Source organism: Manis pentadactyla, chromosome 6 (assembly GCF_030020395.1).
Source record: "Manis pentadactyla isolate mManPen7 chromosome 6, mManPen7.hap1, whole genome shotgun sequence".
Taxonomy (NCBI): Eukaryota; Metazoa; Chordata; class Mammalia; order Pholidota; family Manidae; genus Manis; species Manis pentadactyla.
Window position 1 is genome coordinate 46,333,501 of NC_080024.1, and position 18,487 is coordinate 46,351,987.

The 18,487-nt window shown below is 35.1% G+C and overlaps 1 protein-coding gene across 2 annotated transcripts in view; it reads left to right on the plus strand.

The window, feature by feature from the left end:
* Positions 1 to 18,487, plus strand: part of FAM171B (family with sequence similarity 171 member B) — a 69,003-nt gene that overhangs the window by 45,973 nt on the left and 4,543 nt on the right. Inside the window, exons 2-7 of one of the 2 annotated variants that reach the window (XM_036924883.2) lie at positions 2,147 to 2,380; positions 6,094 to 6,186; positions 8,795 to 8,953; positions 12,292 to 12,462; positions 13,802 to 13,918; positions 18,170 to 18,293. In XM_036924883.2, coding sequence (XP_036780778.2) covers positions 2,147 to 2,380; positions 6,094 to 6,186; positions 8,795 to 8,953; positions 12,292 to 12,462; positions 13,802 to 13,918; positions 18,170 to 18,293 — 898 coding nt within the window. The remainder of the gene's footprint in view (positions 1 to 2,146; positions 2,381 to 6,093; positions 6,187 to 8,794; positions 8,954 to 12,291; positions 12,463 to 13,801; positions 13,919 to 18,169; positions 18,294 to 18,487) is intronic. The other variant, XM_036924884.2, reaches the window with a different exon arrangement.

The following is an 18,487-nucleotide window of genomic DNA, read 5'->3' on the forward strand; positions in this document are numbered from 1 at the left end:
TAAAATGGGCAGTTATTACATATTTTACAAAGAAGACAGATTGAGATTTTTGTGGTAATATACATGCAATGCTTGGTGTCAGGAACATATATTTATTCCCAGCCCTTCTTCATATTTTGATTTTGTCACATGATTTTATTTTAGAGTGAAATCAGAGTAATGGGCTAAACTTTTTGATAGGATGGGAAAATATTTAAATAATTTGAGGAACAGGGAGAGTTAAGGCCCGAGGCTAACTTGACCTTTTAGTACCTGATGCTCCTGAATTTTTCTTTTGAAAGTAATGACTATGCACAAATTATTTAAGCTCCTATATGGCTATTACTAAAAATGTGGAGGAAGCAGAAGTGTGGGTAAACTTCAGCTTCCTATATTTTGCTTTCTAATCTATTCTCCATATTTATATTTGAAGTGAGATTGTTGTCTTGGAAATTAAATGTTTCAGACAGACCAGTGGAACTTCATTTTAATGTTGTGACTGTCCAGGATATAATCCTCCCTCTTCCTTATTTTTCCTAATTAATTCTTCCCATCTCCACACTCTAAACTGGGACTAGAGTTACTAAGAGTATAATCAGGCAGTTGTCACACAATGGTTTAAGAGCACAAGCTTGGAGGAGGAGGGGGTCCCAAGTTTGGGTCCTGTTCCGTCTACCATGGGTTGGCCATGGCTGATTTACGAACCTCTCTAACCTGCAGTTACCAATATATAAAATGAAGGAAACAGTAGTATCTCTCTAATGAAGATTTTTGAAGAGTAAATGGGGTGCTGCACTTAAAAATGAACAAAATGCCTGACTCCTTAACCCTCCACATATTTTAGTTCTAATTATGGTTATAATTATCACATATAAGAGGAAATATGCTAAAATATGTTTGAATATATAAAGGATAGTGTTTGGATAACAAATGACCTCATTTTTTGATTCTTGAAAGGATCAGAGCTCTTCTCTAGCTTCCTGAACCTCACTTTCCCTAGGACTGGGAGATTATTATAGTTCTATTTGTATTTAAAATATCTTTGTTATCGTCCAAAAGCAGTTTTTAAAGTCTAGTTTACTTTAACAAAATTAGAATAGATAAGGCATAACAATAATTTGGTAGCACTGTTGCTATGGATTTTTACCTGATATGTTCTTGATAATTATTTTGAATAAAGTGAGTTTATGCAAATGCATAGCAGCATAATGAGTCCTCAAGGTATTATTGCCTTATCACTGTACTCTGTGGTCTCCAATTGCAGAGTAACAATTTTTATTTCAAATACTGACAACCAAGAACTGTGCTGAAGAATTGCATTATTTCATTTTATTACCCCAAAGTAGTTACTGTTCTCCTGATTTTATAGATTAATAAATGGACTTTGAGAGGTAATTTATCCAAAGTCACATGTCTAGGGAATAGCAGAGATGGACTTTGACTCCAAAGCCCATTTATAGTGGAAGAGGAGGCATCTTTGGCAAGGGTGTTGTGATAGTGTTTGCAAAAGCATTTCCCTGGTGATACAAGTTCTTTTTTAACCAGACATTATCATTGGCAAATCCATGAACACATTGTTGAGCCCTATAAGGCTGGAGGTTTAGAAAAAAGCTTTAATTCTTATTTTCCTCAATTTATTATTTTCATATGTTTTCTTTTATATTTAATGAGTAATACTTTGTATTTTAAAGATTTTGTGTTGGTGTTTTGTAATTTGGAACTGAAACACATCCCTTGCTTTCCAGACAGCAGAACCAAATAAAGGAGCTAGTCGTGCACTAATGGGTTTGGTGAGATCACAGTTTCGTCTAAGAACTTTGAGTACATTTTGAAATGGCATTAAGTCTACGTAACTTGATAGCATTAGTATTAGTGAGGCAAAGTAAAAATGTAGTTTTCTGAAGTAAGAACTTCTTTTTGTTATTCACTCTCCCCTTTCTTCTCTTTTTAACTGGCAAAAAAAAAAATGGAGTTCTAATACTGTGTTTTACTAGTAACAGATTCAGTTTTAGGAAGAATAATGAATTTGTTGGAATGTTTTTACACCTCTGTCCATCCACCATATGTATTTCCAAAAATGATCAACAGTTTTGTACTGTTAAAGAATAACAGACATATGCGTTCTAGGATCTAGCATGCTGCAATTTCTGGCTCTTTTCTCTTCCAGTGTCTGTGTTTATGCTGAAAGTTCAGGTGAATGACATCATCAGTCGTCAGTACCTGAGTCAAGCAGCGGTGGAAGTGTTTGTAAACTACACGAAGACGAATTCCACAGTGACCAAGAACAACGGGGCAGTGCTGATCAAAGTACCTTATAAGTTAGGGCTCAGCTTGACTATCACTGCTTACAAAGATGGCTATGTGTTGACACCCCTGCCTTGGAAGACTGGAAAAATGCCAAGTAAGCACTTTAGCAGTGTCTGTCACTGAATGTGAATGAATTCTCTGCTTTGGGAATCTCTTGTTCTGGTAAACGGGAACTAAGACTACTTATGTGAAGTCAATATAAGGAGGCCAGTTTAAAGAAAGCATGAAGGCCATTTTCCTTCTACAGAGGCTTAAAGGAATCCTGAGCGAGAACTCTGCTCTGGTACAAAGCTTGTCTGGTATAGGTGGAGGTGAGGGGTCTGGCACACCCAGAGAATGAGCAAGAAGCAGGTGGCCCAGGTAGAGGGGGGCCAGATGATGAAAGGATGAGGCAAAAAGTTTAGATTTATGTGCTGAATAATAAATGTAAGTTGTTTGAATTTACTTAATGTATAATGATTAGGCCAACAGCAGGGCCAAAGTGGATTCAGGGAGTCTTGGCTACAGAGCTGTGGTGTGTTCCTAGAGGACAGGAGCAGCCGAATGGAAGAGAGGGTGAGTACAGGAGGCGTACCCAGGAAAGAACTGTTAATGATCACGGTAATCATTCCACAATATATATTAAATCATCACGTACACCTTAAATTTACACTGTTGTCAGTTGTATCTCAAAACTGAGAAAAAAATTGGTAGGACTTACTGTGAGTAATTGGACTTTGGGAAGGATGGGTCATACAAGATGACAGAATGCAAGTCTAATTAATGGAAACATTTGAATTCTTGACTACTTAAATTTAGAATGACAAAATGAAAAATTAGATAATTAGATTAAGAGTCATGAGAAAAAAATTTTAATGAAATCATAACTAGAAAATCTGAATAGGGATGTGTTTGAGGTGATTTCATGATCTTAAATGCTTTAAAGATAGAATTTAAGCACAATTATTCATTTAATGAGAGAAAAAACGAAATCAATTGGGAAAAAGGAAATAAGATTAAAATAGATTGACATATATTAGAAAATAAAAGAAGAGATAATTGACAAAATGCTAGTTCTTTGAAATCAAATAAGTTATGCATACATCTGGATAAACAAAAATGAAATCTATAAAAGTAAAAATCATAAAACATTCTATATCAAATTTGATGGCAATTTAAAATCCAATAAAATGAACAATTTAATATTAATATAAATGACTACATTGATTTTAGATGAGGTAGAACAATAACCATGGATAAAATGTTACAGTTAAAAATAACTTGACTCTACTTGTTTTATTTTTAGTGCCCCTTTATCCACCTCACTCCACCCCCTCATCCACCCCTCCCATACCCTCTTGCATGGTAACCGCTAGTCACTTTTCAGTGTCTATGAGTCTACTGCTGTTTTGTTCATTCTGTTTTGCTTTATTTTTATATTCTACAAATAAGTGAAATCATACTGTATTTTCTTGTTTCACTGAGCATAATACCCCCTAGATCCATGTTGTTGTAAATGGCAAGATTTCTTTTCTTCTTATGGCTGAATAATATTCCCTTGTGTTTATGTACCACATCACCTTTATCATCTATTGAAGGACACTTGGGTTGCTTCCATGTCTTGGCTATTATAAATAGTGTGATTCTACTGGTTTTATAAAATGATTTGGCGTTTTTTTAATAACCTTTGAGACTTAACAAAGGTAATACAAAATTAAATGCCCTTATATGTACTTAAACACCCTCCTCCCGTGAATCAATCTTACTTATAACTCTACATACAAAAAAAAAAAGAATAGTGAAAAGAATTTTACCATCTTTAAAATACACATTCTGCTAAGACCAAATAGGATTTTTCTTCTTTGCAGGATTATAAGGATGTTAAATACGTCAAACTCTATTAACTTTTTTATATCATATTGGAACAAACTAGAACTACTGTATAAGATCCACAGTTGTCTGAAATGCATATCATAAGTTCGCCATCCAGCCCTGAATTAGAACAAGCTCTCTAAAAATTAGGACCACAAAGATCTTAACATGGTAAATAACTCAGTCATATTTAACTATAAAATATTAGAGGTGATCCTACTAAAGTAAGAAACTGAAGTTGTACATATTATTTTACATTGCAGAAGTCCTTCAGAGCAAAAAATATAACAATAGACAGAAAAAGGGCATAGGTATTAGAAAAGAAAAATCAAACTTATTTCCAGTTACGATCACATTCTTGGAAAACTACAAAACATCAATCTTAAAACTCAAAATTAATGGAATTTCAACAGAATTACTGATTGCAAAATTATCAGTGGTACAAACCAATATTTTTTTTATATATACCAGAAGTAATAACAAGTTAGGAGAAATAATGAAAAGAAATCCCCTAGAATAACAAGGACAAACAAAATATGTCAAGAAGCCTATAAAAAATGTGAAATGACTACATGTGGGGAAAGTTACCAAATGTTACTGACAGACCTAGAAAACCAACTAAACTAAATTGTGGGTCACTGGAAAAACACTTCTTCTTAGAGAGCCTGAATATTGTAAAGATTTCAGTTCTTCCCAAATTAATTCATGGATTTAATGCATTAAAAAACTGGCAAAATAATCCTTGAATATTCTTCAAGTATGCAAAAATACCTGGGGATCTTGTTTGAAAAGATCTACTAGAGGTAACTTGCCATTCCAGATAACTAAAATATTATATAGTTACAAAAAAGTGCAGTTCTAAAGATGCTTCTCAGGGTTATTAGCCTTAAAAAGCCCTCAGGGCTGCCCCTTTTAAGCTCTCTGTGACTGAGAAAGTATCCAAATAAGGGATGTGTGTCCTAATGATATCATCTCAGTGTCCAAGCTACTCCTCTGTCACCTCCTCTTCAATCTAATAAATCCACTGATTAGTCTGTTAGTGTATTCTAAATTTAAATTACACTTTGCCTTCTTTACCTATTTTGGGAAAAAGGTGTTTGAGTTTTCATCCATCCATAAATCATTGTATACATTTCGTGTTTTATCCTCATTGCATATTTCCTTTACAGCTCTTTGAAATATCTTAAAATATGAAAAGTATTCCCATACGAATGTGTTTTATCCTGTCCTAGGAGATTTAGGGATATTATGTTACTTTTTTAAAGTTTACTCACATTGCATAGAGGAGAGTTACCAAACGAGACCTCATGCTCTAGGCAATGCCTCAAAACTTTTTTTTCCTTTAGATCATCTGCACTCCATCCCAGCAGTTACTTACCGTGCCTACTCCTGTGGTCAGGTTTGGCTTCATCCTGTGTTACTACTCATGGTTGCCTGTGGATCATTTGTTCCATTTTGTAGACAGATTTCCCCTCCGCCAGCTCAGCTTGTTTGGCAAACCATCCTGTGTGAAGAAGAGCTTTGCACCTTTATGTAGGGAGGTAAAAAAGAAGAATGGATGTAGTCTCTGTCTTAGAGAACCTTGAATCATGGAGCCAAAAATAATTTTTTCCCATAAGGAAATAACAAGAATAAAGAGAAAGTAGCAGAAGGTTATGTAAGTATTTCACTTGACCATGTATATATATTGGGGGTTAGTCAGAAAACATTTCAGTCACTTTGATACAAACTACTGTATGAAATAGGAAAGATGAGTAAAATAAAATCATGATGCCAGTCTTGTCATTTCACTTTGTGACCTTTCTGAAAACTCCAACATTTACTCTTCCTTTGTTTGAATTATCCTATCACATAGACGGTTTTCTGACTTTTTAGGACCTGCTGGAACAGAACTATATTTAACCCAGTTTTAACTCCACATTTAATAAAGTATTCTAATTGTGTTGTGTTTCACAGTATATTCATCAGTTACACTTTCACTGTTCCCACAAAGCCAAGCCAATATATGGCTATTTGAAGACACAGTTTTAATCACTGGAAAATTAGCTGGTAAGTACAACACTTCTTCCTCAGCTAGTAAATAAACAGTCAAAGTGGTTATTATGTAACTGTACTTCTTCACTAATGAATCAATGTTGATTCCTGGGGAGAATCTAAATTGACTAGGGACGATTAGCCCTATCGAAATATAGTATGGGTTTGTGTAGTTGGAATCCTTTTTCCCCTTAGTGTTTTAGCCCCCTACATAGGAATATTTGATTTTTGGCGCTAATTTGTCTGTCACCAACATTCCTGCTTCTGGCATTAAACTTGGTGCCTGTAAGAAAAAGGCCTGGGACTGAGTAATTAATGTATCTGCTGGGCAGACATGGTGTATACTCCACTTGCATATCCCAAGGGGAAGAATCCAAAAAAATCTTATATTGTGTCTGATTCCAGTTGTGACCTTCAGTTTTGCTTTACCACCCACAAAGGTGATAGTTTCATCCTTACCTCACCACCTTCCGGAACTAGGCTTTAGGGGAAACCACAGCATTTTGTGACCCTTTCACTGCTTAAAGCATAATAGAAATGAATGGTAAAGGCAGAAAATCTTCAAAGATAGAGTCTAGTAAGAGTCATGGTAAAAAGAATTGTTTGTGGAGTTTTTCAGAAGCTGTCTTATTTGATTCTTAAAATATATTAGTTAGAAAAAAATAAATTAGAACTTGATTAATTTGGGAATAATTTACTAAGATATTTACTCTTACTTGTGAAACATTAAGGCATTTGGCAGAATGAGTGGATGTGCAGATGTGTGTAGAAGGATGAAAAGTAAGTAGGAACTACCAGAGGGAGGCCACATTTTACGTTGTTGGGGACCTCAATGAGATGGGTCTCTCCACAGTCCCTCTTCTAGTGCTTTATTTATTTGTTTTGGTTTTGGTTTTGTTTTGACACAAACCCCGTTACAAATTGTAACTGCTGGAATACATGAAGTGAATCAGCGTGAATGTGTCCATGAGCCACCGCCTTGCCCCCGTTCCGAGGATGGTGAGCTAATACTGGTCCTGCCTGGGCATGTCTCCATGACAACACCAAGCCCTCTTGAATCCTCAGATCAAGATCAATCCTTTTACTGCCTCATTTCCCTAAGAGTGGACCCATTGGTAAAGCCAACCAAGGAAGAAGGGGGGTGTTCCTGAAGGGTTCCTTAGGAAATATACATCCTCACTTCTTAACTTCCATAAAGCATTTATATTTTTCTTCCCAAGATTTGGTCAGGGAGGTGTTCAGTTTGTACACTGAAAATATATTAGACTTATGTGTGAATGTCTTTATGGTAAAAGGAGCAAGAAAAACCAGAAACTTGAAGATTGTACAAATCCTTAGAAAAGTTCAGCTAGACATTTTCTTCAGTATACATTTTCATTTGTAGGAAATGTGGGTCTGTAACGTAAATAAGGCACATATTTTAGGAGTTAAGTTGTAGGTAGTAAAGTGTAAGTGATCAGATGGTAGCAGATTGTGCTCTCAAGCAACTTACATTATTCTTGTTTGGTTAACTATGTTGTCATTATTTATATACCTTACGTATTTTCCAGGTATTTTTCTTGCTTAACTGATTGCTTCTGTCTTTATCAGTGGTCTTAAAGTCCAAAGCAAAAGCTGATGCTTCTGAAAAAATTGAGTATTAATGACTTAAGAGTTGACCCCTGATTTGTTAAATATAATTACATAAATATTGTCACTGGGCTCTCACTCCACACATGATAGGATAGTCAATTCAAAGTTATTAACATGAGATAATATATATAAATTGAGTGCCTGACATTTGGAAGATTTTTAATTCATGCTTTGTTATCAGATAGAGAAACCCACCCACTTTAGTACCTTGCAAAAGAAAATGTGTCTCTGATGATATTCAGCCATATCCAGTCCTCAACTAGCTTAAGCTCCAAGGAGGCACTTATCAGTTATCTGAGCAATAAATAAATAAGTGTAGGAATAGGACCAACTTTAGACATGGCTTGATCAGGGCTTCAGTTGAAATAATTGAGAACTAGATTTTCTCTCTCCATTTCTCAACTTTCTGCTCCTTAAATATTGTCTCAATTTTCTAGTAAGTTTCCATTTTTGGTAATAGGATTGCTTTTCAACTCTTGCGTATGTTCCTCCTCACATAAAATCCAGTGGGTGAGAAAGCAGCCCTCTTCCCCTAGAACTCCCAGCAAAACTCCCCGCAGAGTTCTCTAACTGTGGTTGTCACAGGACCCATCCTTGAACAAAACACTGTGGCCAAGAGGATAATGAAATGCTTCTGATTGGCTTCAGGCCCATGCGCCGTTAACTCTGTTTGTGTTACAGAAATGAAATCCCAAGTGAATCACGTGGGCTATAAAAATGGTCAGTGTGTGGTACCCCTAGAATGAAACCCAATAAAAGGGTAAGGACATGCTGGGCAACATCAGTCAGTCTCTCTTGTTAGAGGTGCCTGTGTGATCTAAAGAAAGGGAGAGTCCTTATATATTTCAGTTCCAAATTTAAAATGATTATATGACATGTCAGCAATGTTTAGTAATAACTGCTTCCCTTAAAGCAAAATGTCCTAACCAATGATGCTGTGCTTAATATGCATTTGTTTTGTCTATTTCTTAGTAAGATTTCTTTTTTCCAGATGCCAAATCTCAACCAAGTGTTCAGTTTTCAAAAGCCTTAATTAAACTACCCGACAACCATCACATTAGCAACGTAACAGGCTATCTTACAGTTCTACAACAATTTTTGAAAGTGGACAATTTTCTGTATACAACTGGTATTACCCTCAATAAAGCAGGTATTATCTAATTTTTGCATAATATATTTATATGAAATAGCACATAAATCTCATTAAATACCATTTATTTAGATATTTGATATTCATTAGCTTTAGAGGATATGTTTCACTTTTGAAACATAAATCTAGTCATTAAAAATGTTTATAGGCAATTCCCTTTACCCAAAGATTATACCACAGTTTTCTACATACATTATTTCAAATAAATGGAAAATTTAATTTATAGGATATCTTTATCCAAAGGAGGTAAACAAGATGTTGAAAATAGTAATGATTATTGTATAACTTTGCAATTTTAAAAATGCATTTAAAAATGGTAATTTGATACAAAGAAGTTTACATGTATCTTTTTATAATTTGATCTACTCTTATCAAATTGATCAGAAGTGTCAACAGTTGTTAGAAAAAGGTTTATAGATTAGAGGAAGCAGTTGGAAAATTCAAGTATATTTGATACTCTCTTTGAGTAAAAATGAATATTGAAAAATACATATATTTCAGATTCAACAGTGCTAATATATTTATGTAAGGCTGACCTGACCTGAAAGTCAAGAGGATGATAGAATTTTACATGTAACAATGCACTTATGAATAACTCCATAAAAACTGTTGTCTTTGTACATCTACAACTGTTAACACCATTTCTACCACTTATTGCAACATAACAAAACCTCTGTTTTTAAAATGATCTGAGACAGTTTATAATTTTGATGGTTTCAGTTCTGTCCAATTTTCATTCATTTCATTTGGGAACACCCAGAAATTAGAGTGATAAGCATACAGTTGTTTTGGTTATTTTTTCTTACCTGCTGTAGCTGATGTCACTAATGCCCCAGCCCGATGACCCTTACTCCTCTGTTCTGAACCTGCGTTGCTACATACCTCTGCAAGTACCTGAGGGCTTCCCTGGTCCAGGATGCTGTCTTGGCCTTCACAAGGGGCATGCTTTCAACCAGTGACAGATATGAGCACATAAAGAGTGCATACCTGCTTGTGAACACATCCTGTGCTGACTTGCATCCTCCCAAATTGTTCTCTTAGGGTCTGCTTCTTGAAGCCAATCTGAGATACCTGCCAAAATTTTCCAGATGTAAGTTATAGGATGCACTAAAAAAACATTTATAGGAATGGTACCACTACACCGTATCATAAATGAAGCTCACGTTGCCCTGGACGGATTTTATAAATAAGACTCATTAAATAGGAGGAAGTGTGCTCTGCCTTCCAACATTCCTCTGCTCCTTGCTTTTGAGGTTATTCATTCAATGTTTCAATTATTCTGAGAATATTGCTAACATTTTAAAAGTTATAGAGAGGTGCTGTCAAAAGGGAAATGATATTCTCTATCCAGTATGGCAGCTGCTAGCCACATGTACTTGCACTCTTGAAATATGACTAGGGCAGTAAGGAACTAAACTGCTTTCATTTAAGCTGCCACATGCTGCAGGTGGTATCGGGTTGCACGGTTCTAGAGTTCTATGATCATGTATGAAGGCATGTTGTCCAGTGTCTCTTTTTTCCCTTGTATCATTCTTTTTTTCCTTTCTTGTTTGAGTTGGCCTTATCCCAAATGGTGGGGTGCCAGGCTCATCAGTTTCAACTGTATTGGGTATGTGAAGCCACTGACTGCTTAGCAGTGAGGGGTAGAGTTAAGAGCAGTCACTTCAGAAAGCCAGCTGGGTTTACTGAAATGTTTGAGATTGAATTTACATTGGATTACTTACCAGTGTAACTAGTTTACAAAATATATATATAGCATTACTTTGCTCATCTTATGATTAGTGTTTCAGGAAGTTTAGAAATGTTAATGCCCTTATATTCAACTGAAATTTCTCAAGAAGCCAGCAGTTGCCCTGTCTCATAACCGAAAACACATTCCAGATAGAGCAGTAGCAATCATGAGAAGTACGTTCCATGGCCTCCAAGGCCCTATGCTGTTCCCGCCTCTCTCTGCCCTCCAGTCGTCTTTCTTTCTCACATGTGCCAAGATCACTTCTGACCTGGGGCTTTGCACTTGTTTCCTCTGCCTTGGTAAGGTCTTCTCCGAGGTCTTTTTTTTTGCTTGGTTAACACCTTATTTGGCCATAGCTCAAACGTCCCCTCCTCAGACCAGCCTTCCTGACCACCCCAGTTACATTGCCTTCCCAGATTTTCTTCGAAGTACTGACAAGTGGGGGAAAACTGAATGAGTAAAGAAATGAAGGAAAGGATTTTTAATAGTAATTAGAATTGTAAAAAAAAAAGTATTGTAGGCAGTGTAAGAGGTAATGTATTCACTGTATCTTTGGAGCCAGGATGAGTGAAATGGGGCCAGACATCTAGTTTTAAATGAACAGACATCTAGTTTTTAAGGCAAAGATTAGAAAAAAGTTTAGCCACAAAGAGCAAATAATATATAACAAATATACTTTAGTCAGATCTTTCTAATGTTTTAGTAAATTACTTGAAAAATCTAAAATTAACAAATTATTTGTAGAAAATTTATAGTTTTAACATTTATAATCATATTTTATTTGTTGTAAATATTCTGGTATATATGTTCCACATTGCTAATATTTCAAAAACAAAGACACATTTTCTGCTTTCCCCACCCACCAAGTAATAGAAAAATATAGGTAGCTCCTGATATTTTAGAAGGCATACTATAAATTGTATAATGAAATCTTTAAAATCTGAGGTAAAACATAACCAATTCATGTTACTCTCCTTCCCCCTATTTATCAAGCTTTGAAGTCTTAAGTAATATTAACATTTAGTCTGTTATTATTTTTACACTAGTAATCCAATATATAGCAGAGCCTATTTTTATCAGCTAAAATATTGGTTTTATTTCATGTTTGTCAGACCTATTAAAAATTGCATTTTGACTCAAAATGCTTTTTACATAAAGTACCTTTAAGGAGTACAGCTGAGTCCCTTGGTTCTAGTGCTTGGAACAGATGGTCTTTGGAGCAGGGGAGACAAATTTTTTAGACCCATATCTGCATTGATGGAGTGGTACTGGTAGAGCCTTTATTTGGGTAATACACTAGTGAGATAGTGTTCTTTTGGTTGTTGGGTTTGTAGGTGTTTAAAAACATTGAATTAGATTTTAGTGACTTTAAGTCAGATGACAGAATTAGATCCCTAGGCTCATATTGATTTGTTAGTTGTATAAGTATAGCCTACATTTATATTTTTAAAATCTTTAATGAGGGTTTAATATCTATTTGATATTAAGATGGATAACTGGGTGAAATAGAGGAAAGAGATATTTTAGGTCTGTATTACTTATTTATTAATATGTAATTACAACCTGTATTTTATGTCTGATTTTAATAAGCCATCTTCTTTTTTAGGTTTTGAAAGCATTGAATTGACTCCTCTTGCTGCAGTATGTGTGAAAATATATTCTGGAGGCAAAGAATTAAAGGTGGATGGCTCTATTCAAGTTTCTCTCCCCCTTCTACATACAAATGATATAAATACAGGGGATCACATACCTGCCTGGACATTTGATATGAACACAGGTATGTGAGCTAGGTGAAAATATTCAGAAATTTGAATATTTTTCTATTGAATGTTTTATCGTAGAAATATGTTTCTATATTATTTTTATTTAAACATTTTCAGCTTTATTGAGATATAATTGACAGTTTCCATATTTTTAATCTAGAATAAAATTAATATGCCTTTTTTAAGGCATATTAAAATATGTCACTTATATTTAAAGGCAACCAGCCCCTCATGCATAGGGATTTTCCAGAAATCACCTCATTAACAAACCTAGGTGTGGTTGAAAGTGGCTTTGCAAATAACAAAAGGCAGTCTCTTCACCTTTATGGCTCGTATCACACAGGACTAGGGAGCAAAACCAAATATGTGTTCCTTATTGTAAATGACCATGCCACAGTAGTATACTATTGTTAATTTCTGGATTAAGAGCTTTGAGATTTGCATCCTAGTCCATTTACCAGCAGTGTGATTTTGAACAAACCACTTAATTTATCTAGGCCTCAATTTCCTAATCTGTTCAATGAGAGTATTAAAAAAAAAACACTTTAAAGTATCTCTTTTGAGTCCTGATTTCTGATTGTTCTTCCTGACAAAGGCCTTTGTCTCTAATATGCCTTCCGGTGACCCAGTTTTTGAATTATCACATATGTAATGCTTAATTTTAATGCAACTATTTAAAAAGCAATAGGTTGATTTATTTCCATCATTTCAAGTTTGTCTACCTTATTAAAAAGTTTCACATGTTGCAGACCCATCATTAAAATGAGTCAATAAACCAAATATAAATATACACCAAACCTACAAATAGCTTTGTTAAGCTGAACTTAATAAAAGGTATGGTTTTACTGAACTTTTTTTCTCTGATGGTATTTTATTGGATCAGGTAGCATTTTTAAAAAGTTTTAAAAATTTAATTCTGGAAGACCTATGTCAATAGTACTAGAAAATAGTACTTAATAAAAAAATGAGTAAGGCTGTAAAACATACACTATAAGTGTTTAAACAGATTTCCAAGACATGACAAATAACCACCTACTAATAAATTTGCATTTCACTACTCACATGTGTAAGACATTTCAATATGCACAATTTAAACATTACTCAGAGAGTCATGGCTTTCCTAAATATGCCCACATCCTTCATTTATAATTATTTTATTGCTCTCAGTCATAACAAATTATTCAAATTTTTCTTATGTATTATGTACTATATGTCATTACATATTATCCCAAGCAAATATATAGCCATAGTTTTCAAAATCTTTGAAAAAGTCCTGTGAAGTATTCTATACATGACTATCAGCATTAAAGATACAGAAATTAACTGGTTGGTATTTTTTATTTGCCTTTTTAGGTACTTGGGTACATCATGGCCGAGGAGTGGTCAAGGAATATAATAATCATTTAATTTGGACATATGATGCACCACATTTGGGCTACTGGATAGCAGCTCCACTTCCAGGAACTAGAGGTATTGTGAGCATGAAACAACAGTAATTTTAACGAAGTGTAAATAGTCATACTGGAACTGATATCAGATCTCAGTTTTATTCTATCTAAGCATTGCCACATATCTACTGTGTGACGCTGGAAGAAGTCTTCTGATCTCAGCTTTATTTTTTTCATGTGTATAAGAAAGGTTAAGCTCCATGAAATCTAAGGTCTTTATAGCTATGTTTGATGAATCTGTGAAGTATGAAGTTTGTTCAAATCAGGAATTTTCTTAGTTTATTTTTCATGAATAAATTGTACCCAGATCAGTTAGAGCTTTTGTTTGCAAGCAACCTGAACAGATTTTAGGTAATTTAAAAAAAGTATTAAGGTATAAGGAGTTCATAGGATTCCAAGGAAGCCTGAAGAACCTGATTCTAAAAGGCAGGAATTCCAGAAGGCCCAGTTAGCAGGCCTACTTGACTGTTTTTGCAAGATTACTGTATGATGACTGACTCAACCCTTTGCAGTCTTTTCCTCACACTGTTCCTGGTCTAGGGATGCAGAATTTGGTTGGCCCAGACTTGGGTCACGAGCACACCCCACTGAGGGAGGGCTGCTGAATAATAGTATCCCCAGACTGTTTCCAAGGTAAAAGTGATACTCCAAATGAAGACTGCCTGACATGTGAACAGAAAGGTGGACAAAAAGTAAGAGTTGTCTACTAGGAATGATCTATTCATATTCTAGGAAAGATGAGTATGTCATTTCCCTGCATTTAACATGGTATCAAATTACCTATGTGATTTGTACCTAAGGAAATCCCATATTCATCTTGAGTTGTGTTAAGTCAAAATACTCAAACATTCCATTTTTATCCATGAAATCACCTTAAAAAAAAAAAAAAAGAAAAATCTAACCTGTAGCGTAGACTGGTTGCACCATGGGCCTGCTGGCAGCTTTGCTAAGTCAGCTTTCCAGCCGTCAGCATCTTGTTGCTCTTGTCTGGTATCTTTCTCCTTTAACCTGTGGGTTTGAGTGTTGCTAGAAACAAAGCAAAATTTTCAGTGTCGTCATAGTGAAGCTTTGAGACAGTGCAAGATGAATGCACATCATCCCTTCTCTCATGTGCCGCAGATACCTCTTTTGGTTCATCAAGCGTCTTGGCTCCAAGCTGAGAGACGGCTGCTGCCCCTTTCATGCTGGTCAGGAGTGGTCGCCATGCACACCCTGATCTAGGGTGCGGGTGACGTTTTACATGCACTTCTCTTCAGCATTCTGTCCTCTAACGTGATTGTGGTCATCTGTTAATAATTTGAAAGCTCTCAGGTTTTTTTTTTCTGAAAAGTTTTTTTAATAGTTTGATTAATATTTTCATTTTATGTTGACGATCTTTGAATTTTAAACCATGCAAGGTAACAAGACTTTTTTTCACAGTGGACCCAAATTCAATATTCCCATAGAAGAAATAATGAGCCATTAACCATTATGATGAAGAGGGGATGTTATGTTTCTGTTTGAACTTAGTGTTTACTTAGAGATTATTTATTCTGAAACCAGAGGGTGGTTACTTTTCTCCTTCATGATACAAAATAATCATGCAGTCTTGCCAGCTGTCTGGCCTTACCCCATTCTAGATTTGCAACCATAATTAAGTATTAATTAAAAATAACTATTTAATTAAATGTATTCAACTCACCTAAATCCAAATTACTTCTAATAAAAATAACCTAAGGAGCACAGAATTTTATAGATATGTACTCTCCACTCAAAATATGCCTGAACAACCAACTTACATAAGATGACTAAATTATAAAAGCTGAAATAATTTTCTAAAATAGGTGGAAGTTTTGTTTTAGCTTGTATGCAGGAGAAGATTTTGTGTGATCTGGAGAACTAAGTGTGGGATTCTCATTTCTTCTTGTGATGCTTTTGAAAAATCCATTCTGTGAAAGCGTATCACAATCAAAGGAACACTGTACTTGAAATATAGATAAGGGATTATAGCTTTGGCTTGCCAGTAACTCAACTGGGTGTGCTTGAAATAGGTACTTACCAATCTGAGTATTCATCTTGTTACTGTAAAATTAAAACTGGTCCTATGATGGACTAGTTAGTGTCTGGCGTGCTGGAACTACTTTAGTTAAAATTTGGCTAATGATATACTAATTTTGTTTTTAAAATAAATCTTAAATAGAATTCTAGAGTTCCTTGAGAAAAATATTAAGTACAAGAAATTAAAATGAAGTAGCTTTTCATATATTGCTGTAGGTAAGTAGGTGGTTGAGTTACAGAGTTTAAAAGAAAGTACATATTAATGTTTTAAAATACATATTTTCAAATACTTTTGAATGAAAATATATTGAAATTTCTACCTTTCTAACCATTTAGGCATGCACACACATACATACACTAACGATGTATACTCTTTTGCTATTGTCATACATACAAGATTTGGGGCAAACCCTACTGTATCCTCCTTCTATTTCCAAAAGTGTGTTCCACTGGAATCCTGTGGAGTGAAAATTGTTAACTTTGTTGTATATTCTTAGGAGAAGCTGAATTTCACCCAGTTATAAGCAAACTTTACTCTCTTGCATCTCTGGATCCTAAATAAGAATCTGCAGATAGAGCTGTGACTCATACTTCTTTTTTGTTTAAAGAAATTTCATAGTGTGTGGTACTGTTCTTAGTTGTCTGTTAGACATGACAAGCACTTTATTATTAGTTACCATATAGAAAAATGTGTCCACTACTAAAGTACCTGCTTTTATATAACCTCGAAGTTTGATTTAACAGTGGTATAGTATAGCTAACACTTAAGTGTTTATCATGTGCTAAGCACTGTTCTAAGTGTTTCCTAAGTATTAATTCATTTAATCCTCATGACAACCCACATGGATGAGGTGTGACAGATAAGAACTGAGACAAAAAGAAGTGAAACTTGGCCAGGATTCCAGTTCAGGTACTCTGGCTCCAAAGCCTATATCCATAACCACAATACTGCTTCTCCAAATCCTGTAATATTATAATTACTTTTACTTTTATCAAATTAGATGATCCTAAGTCTTCTCTTGTGTCCTTGGTGAAGTTGTAAGCCTCATTCTGGATGTTTCCTCATGGTAGAGGTTACCAGAAAACCAGTTGTCTCACCACTCTCCTTTCCTTATCACCCTGAACACATTTTAGAAGCTAGTTGATACGGAGCAGTACACTTGTTACATACATTTGAGATCAAAGTGAAGTCTTAGAGATACTAAAAAAGACTACCTCAAGATTAGTTGTTACTTACTTTCATGCAGAATGTTTATACTGATCATCCCAGTGCATTAATCTGCCTTTACTGCAGTTTAGCTGATTATACCACGTGTGTGTGTGTGTGTGCGTGTGCGCCCATGCTGTCATAAAGTAGGACAGTGGGTCAGCTGTGCCTCTGTTGCACTTAGCTTACTGGGACTTCAGCATCTTTTACTGTAGAGTGCAGGCCGAAGCAGTTGTAACTTTTAGTGCTTCAAGTGTTCAGATTTTTGGTTTCTCTCTAGTTCTTTCATCCCTGGTTACTTTGGCAAATTCTATTTTTAATTTTACCTTAAAATTTTTTAAATCAAATGCAGCTAATAATGGTATGTCGATAATATTAACTATCTCAAAACCTCTTGGCACAAAGTCCTAATGGAAATATTTTCTCCTAGTTTATTCTATCAAATATTTTGCTACCACATAACTTGGGTCACCATTTTTACTGCCTCCTGAAATAGTTTCCTTACTGTCTGACCCAGAAGCGAGTGTCACCTATATTAGGTTTTTGCTACAGCAGCATTTCAGCATCTTGGTACCAACTTCAGCAACAATCAGTCATTGCTGCAGTAACAAACAAACCTGCGATCTAAGTGGCTAACAAGAGCAAACATTTATTTGTTGCTGATATTTCATGACTGTCAGGCTTGGCTTAGTTCAGTTCAACATTTCTTCTCATTCTAGAACCTCGTTTGAAGGAATAGCAGCACTCTGAGACGCACTATTCACATAGTAGAGGGCCTTAGGAAGCGGGCAGGGCTATAGCAGGTAGCCTCATTTAAGGTGCTCACATTTCACTGGGCAAAGCAAGTCAATTGATGAAGCCCAAAGCGTCGGGGAGATATTCTCCACTCCCAGGGAAGCCTGCCAGGGGAAGGGAGCAAACAAATACAACTGTGTACTTATACTTAGTGTACCTCACCCAAGATAGGACATAATTGAAAATTCAATCTAAAATAATACATTTTCTCTTTGCTTATATTGCACCACTTAGGTTCAAGTATAAATGGAGACTCAAAGGACATAACTGCCTACCACACAGTGTTTCTTACAGCCATACTAGGAGGAACAATAGTCATTGTCATTGGATTTTTTGCTGTACTTCTTTGTTATTGCAGGTAAGAACAGTGTTAATCAAAGTGTATCAATCCAGAAAACTATCAGATTACAGTGTGTCAGTATGTTCTGTCCATTACAATGTTTATATATAGAAATCAATGGTTTGAGCTTTAAAATGTGTAGATTAGAATAAAAATGGATATTAGCATTGCATATGTAATATACATATTATGGGATGATTTTTTTTTAAATG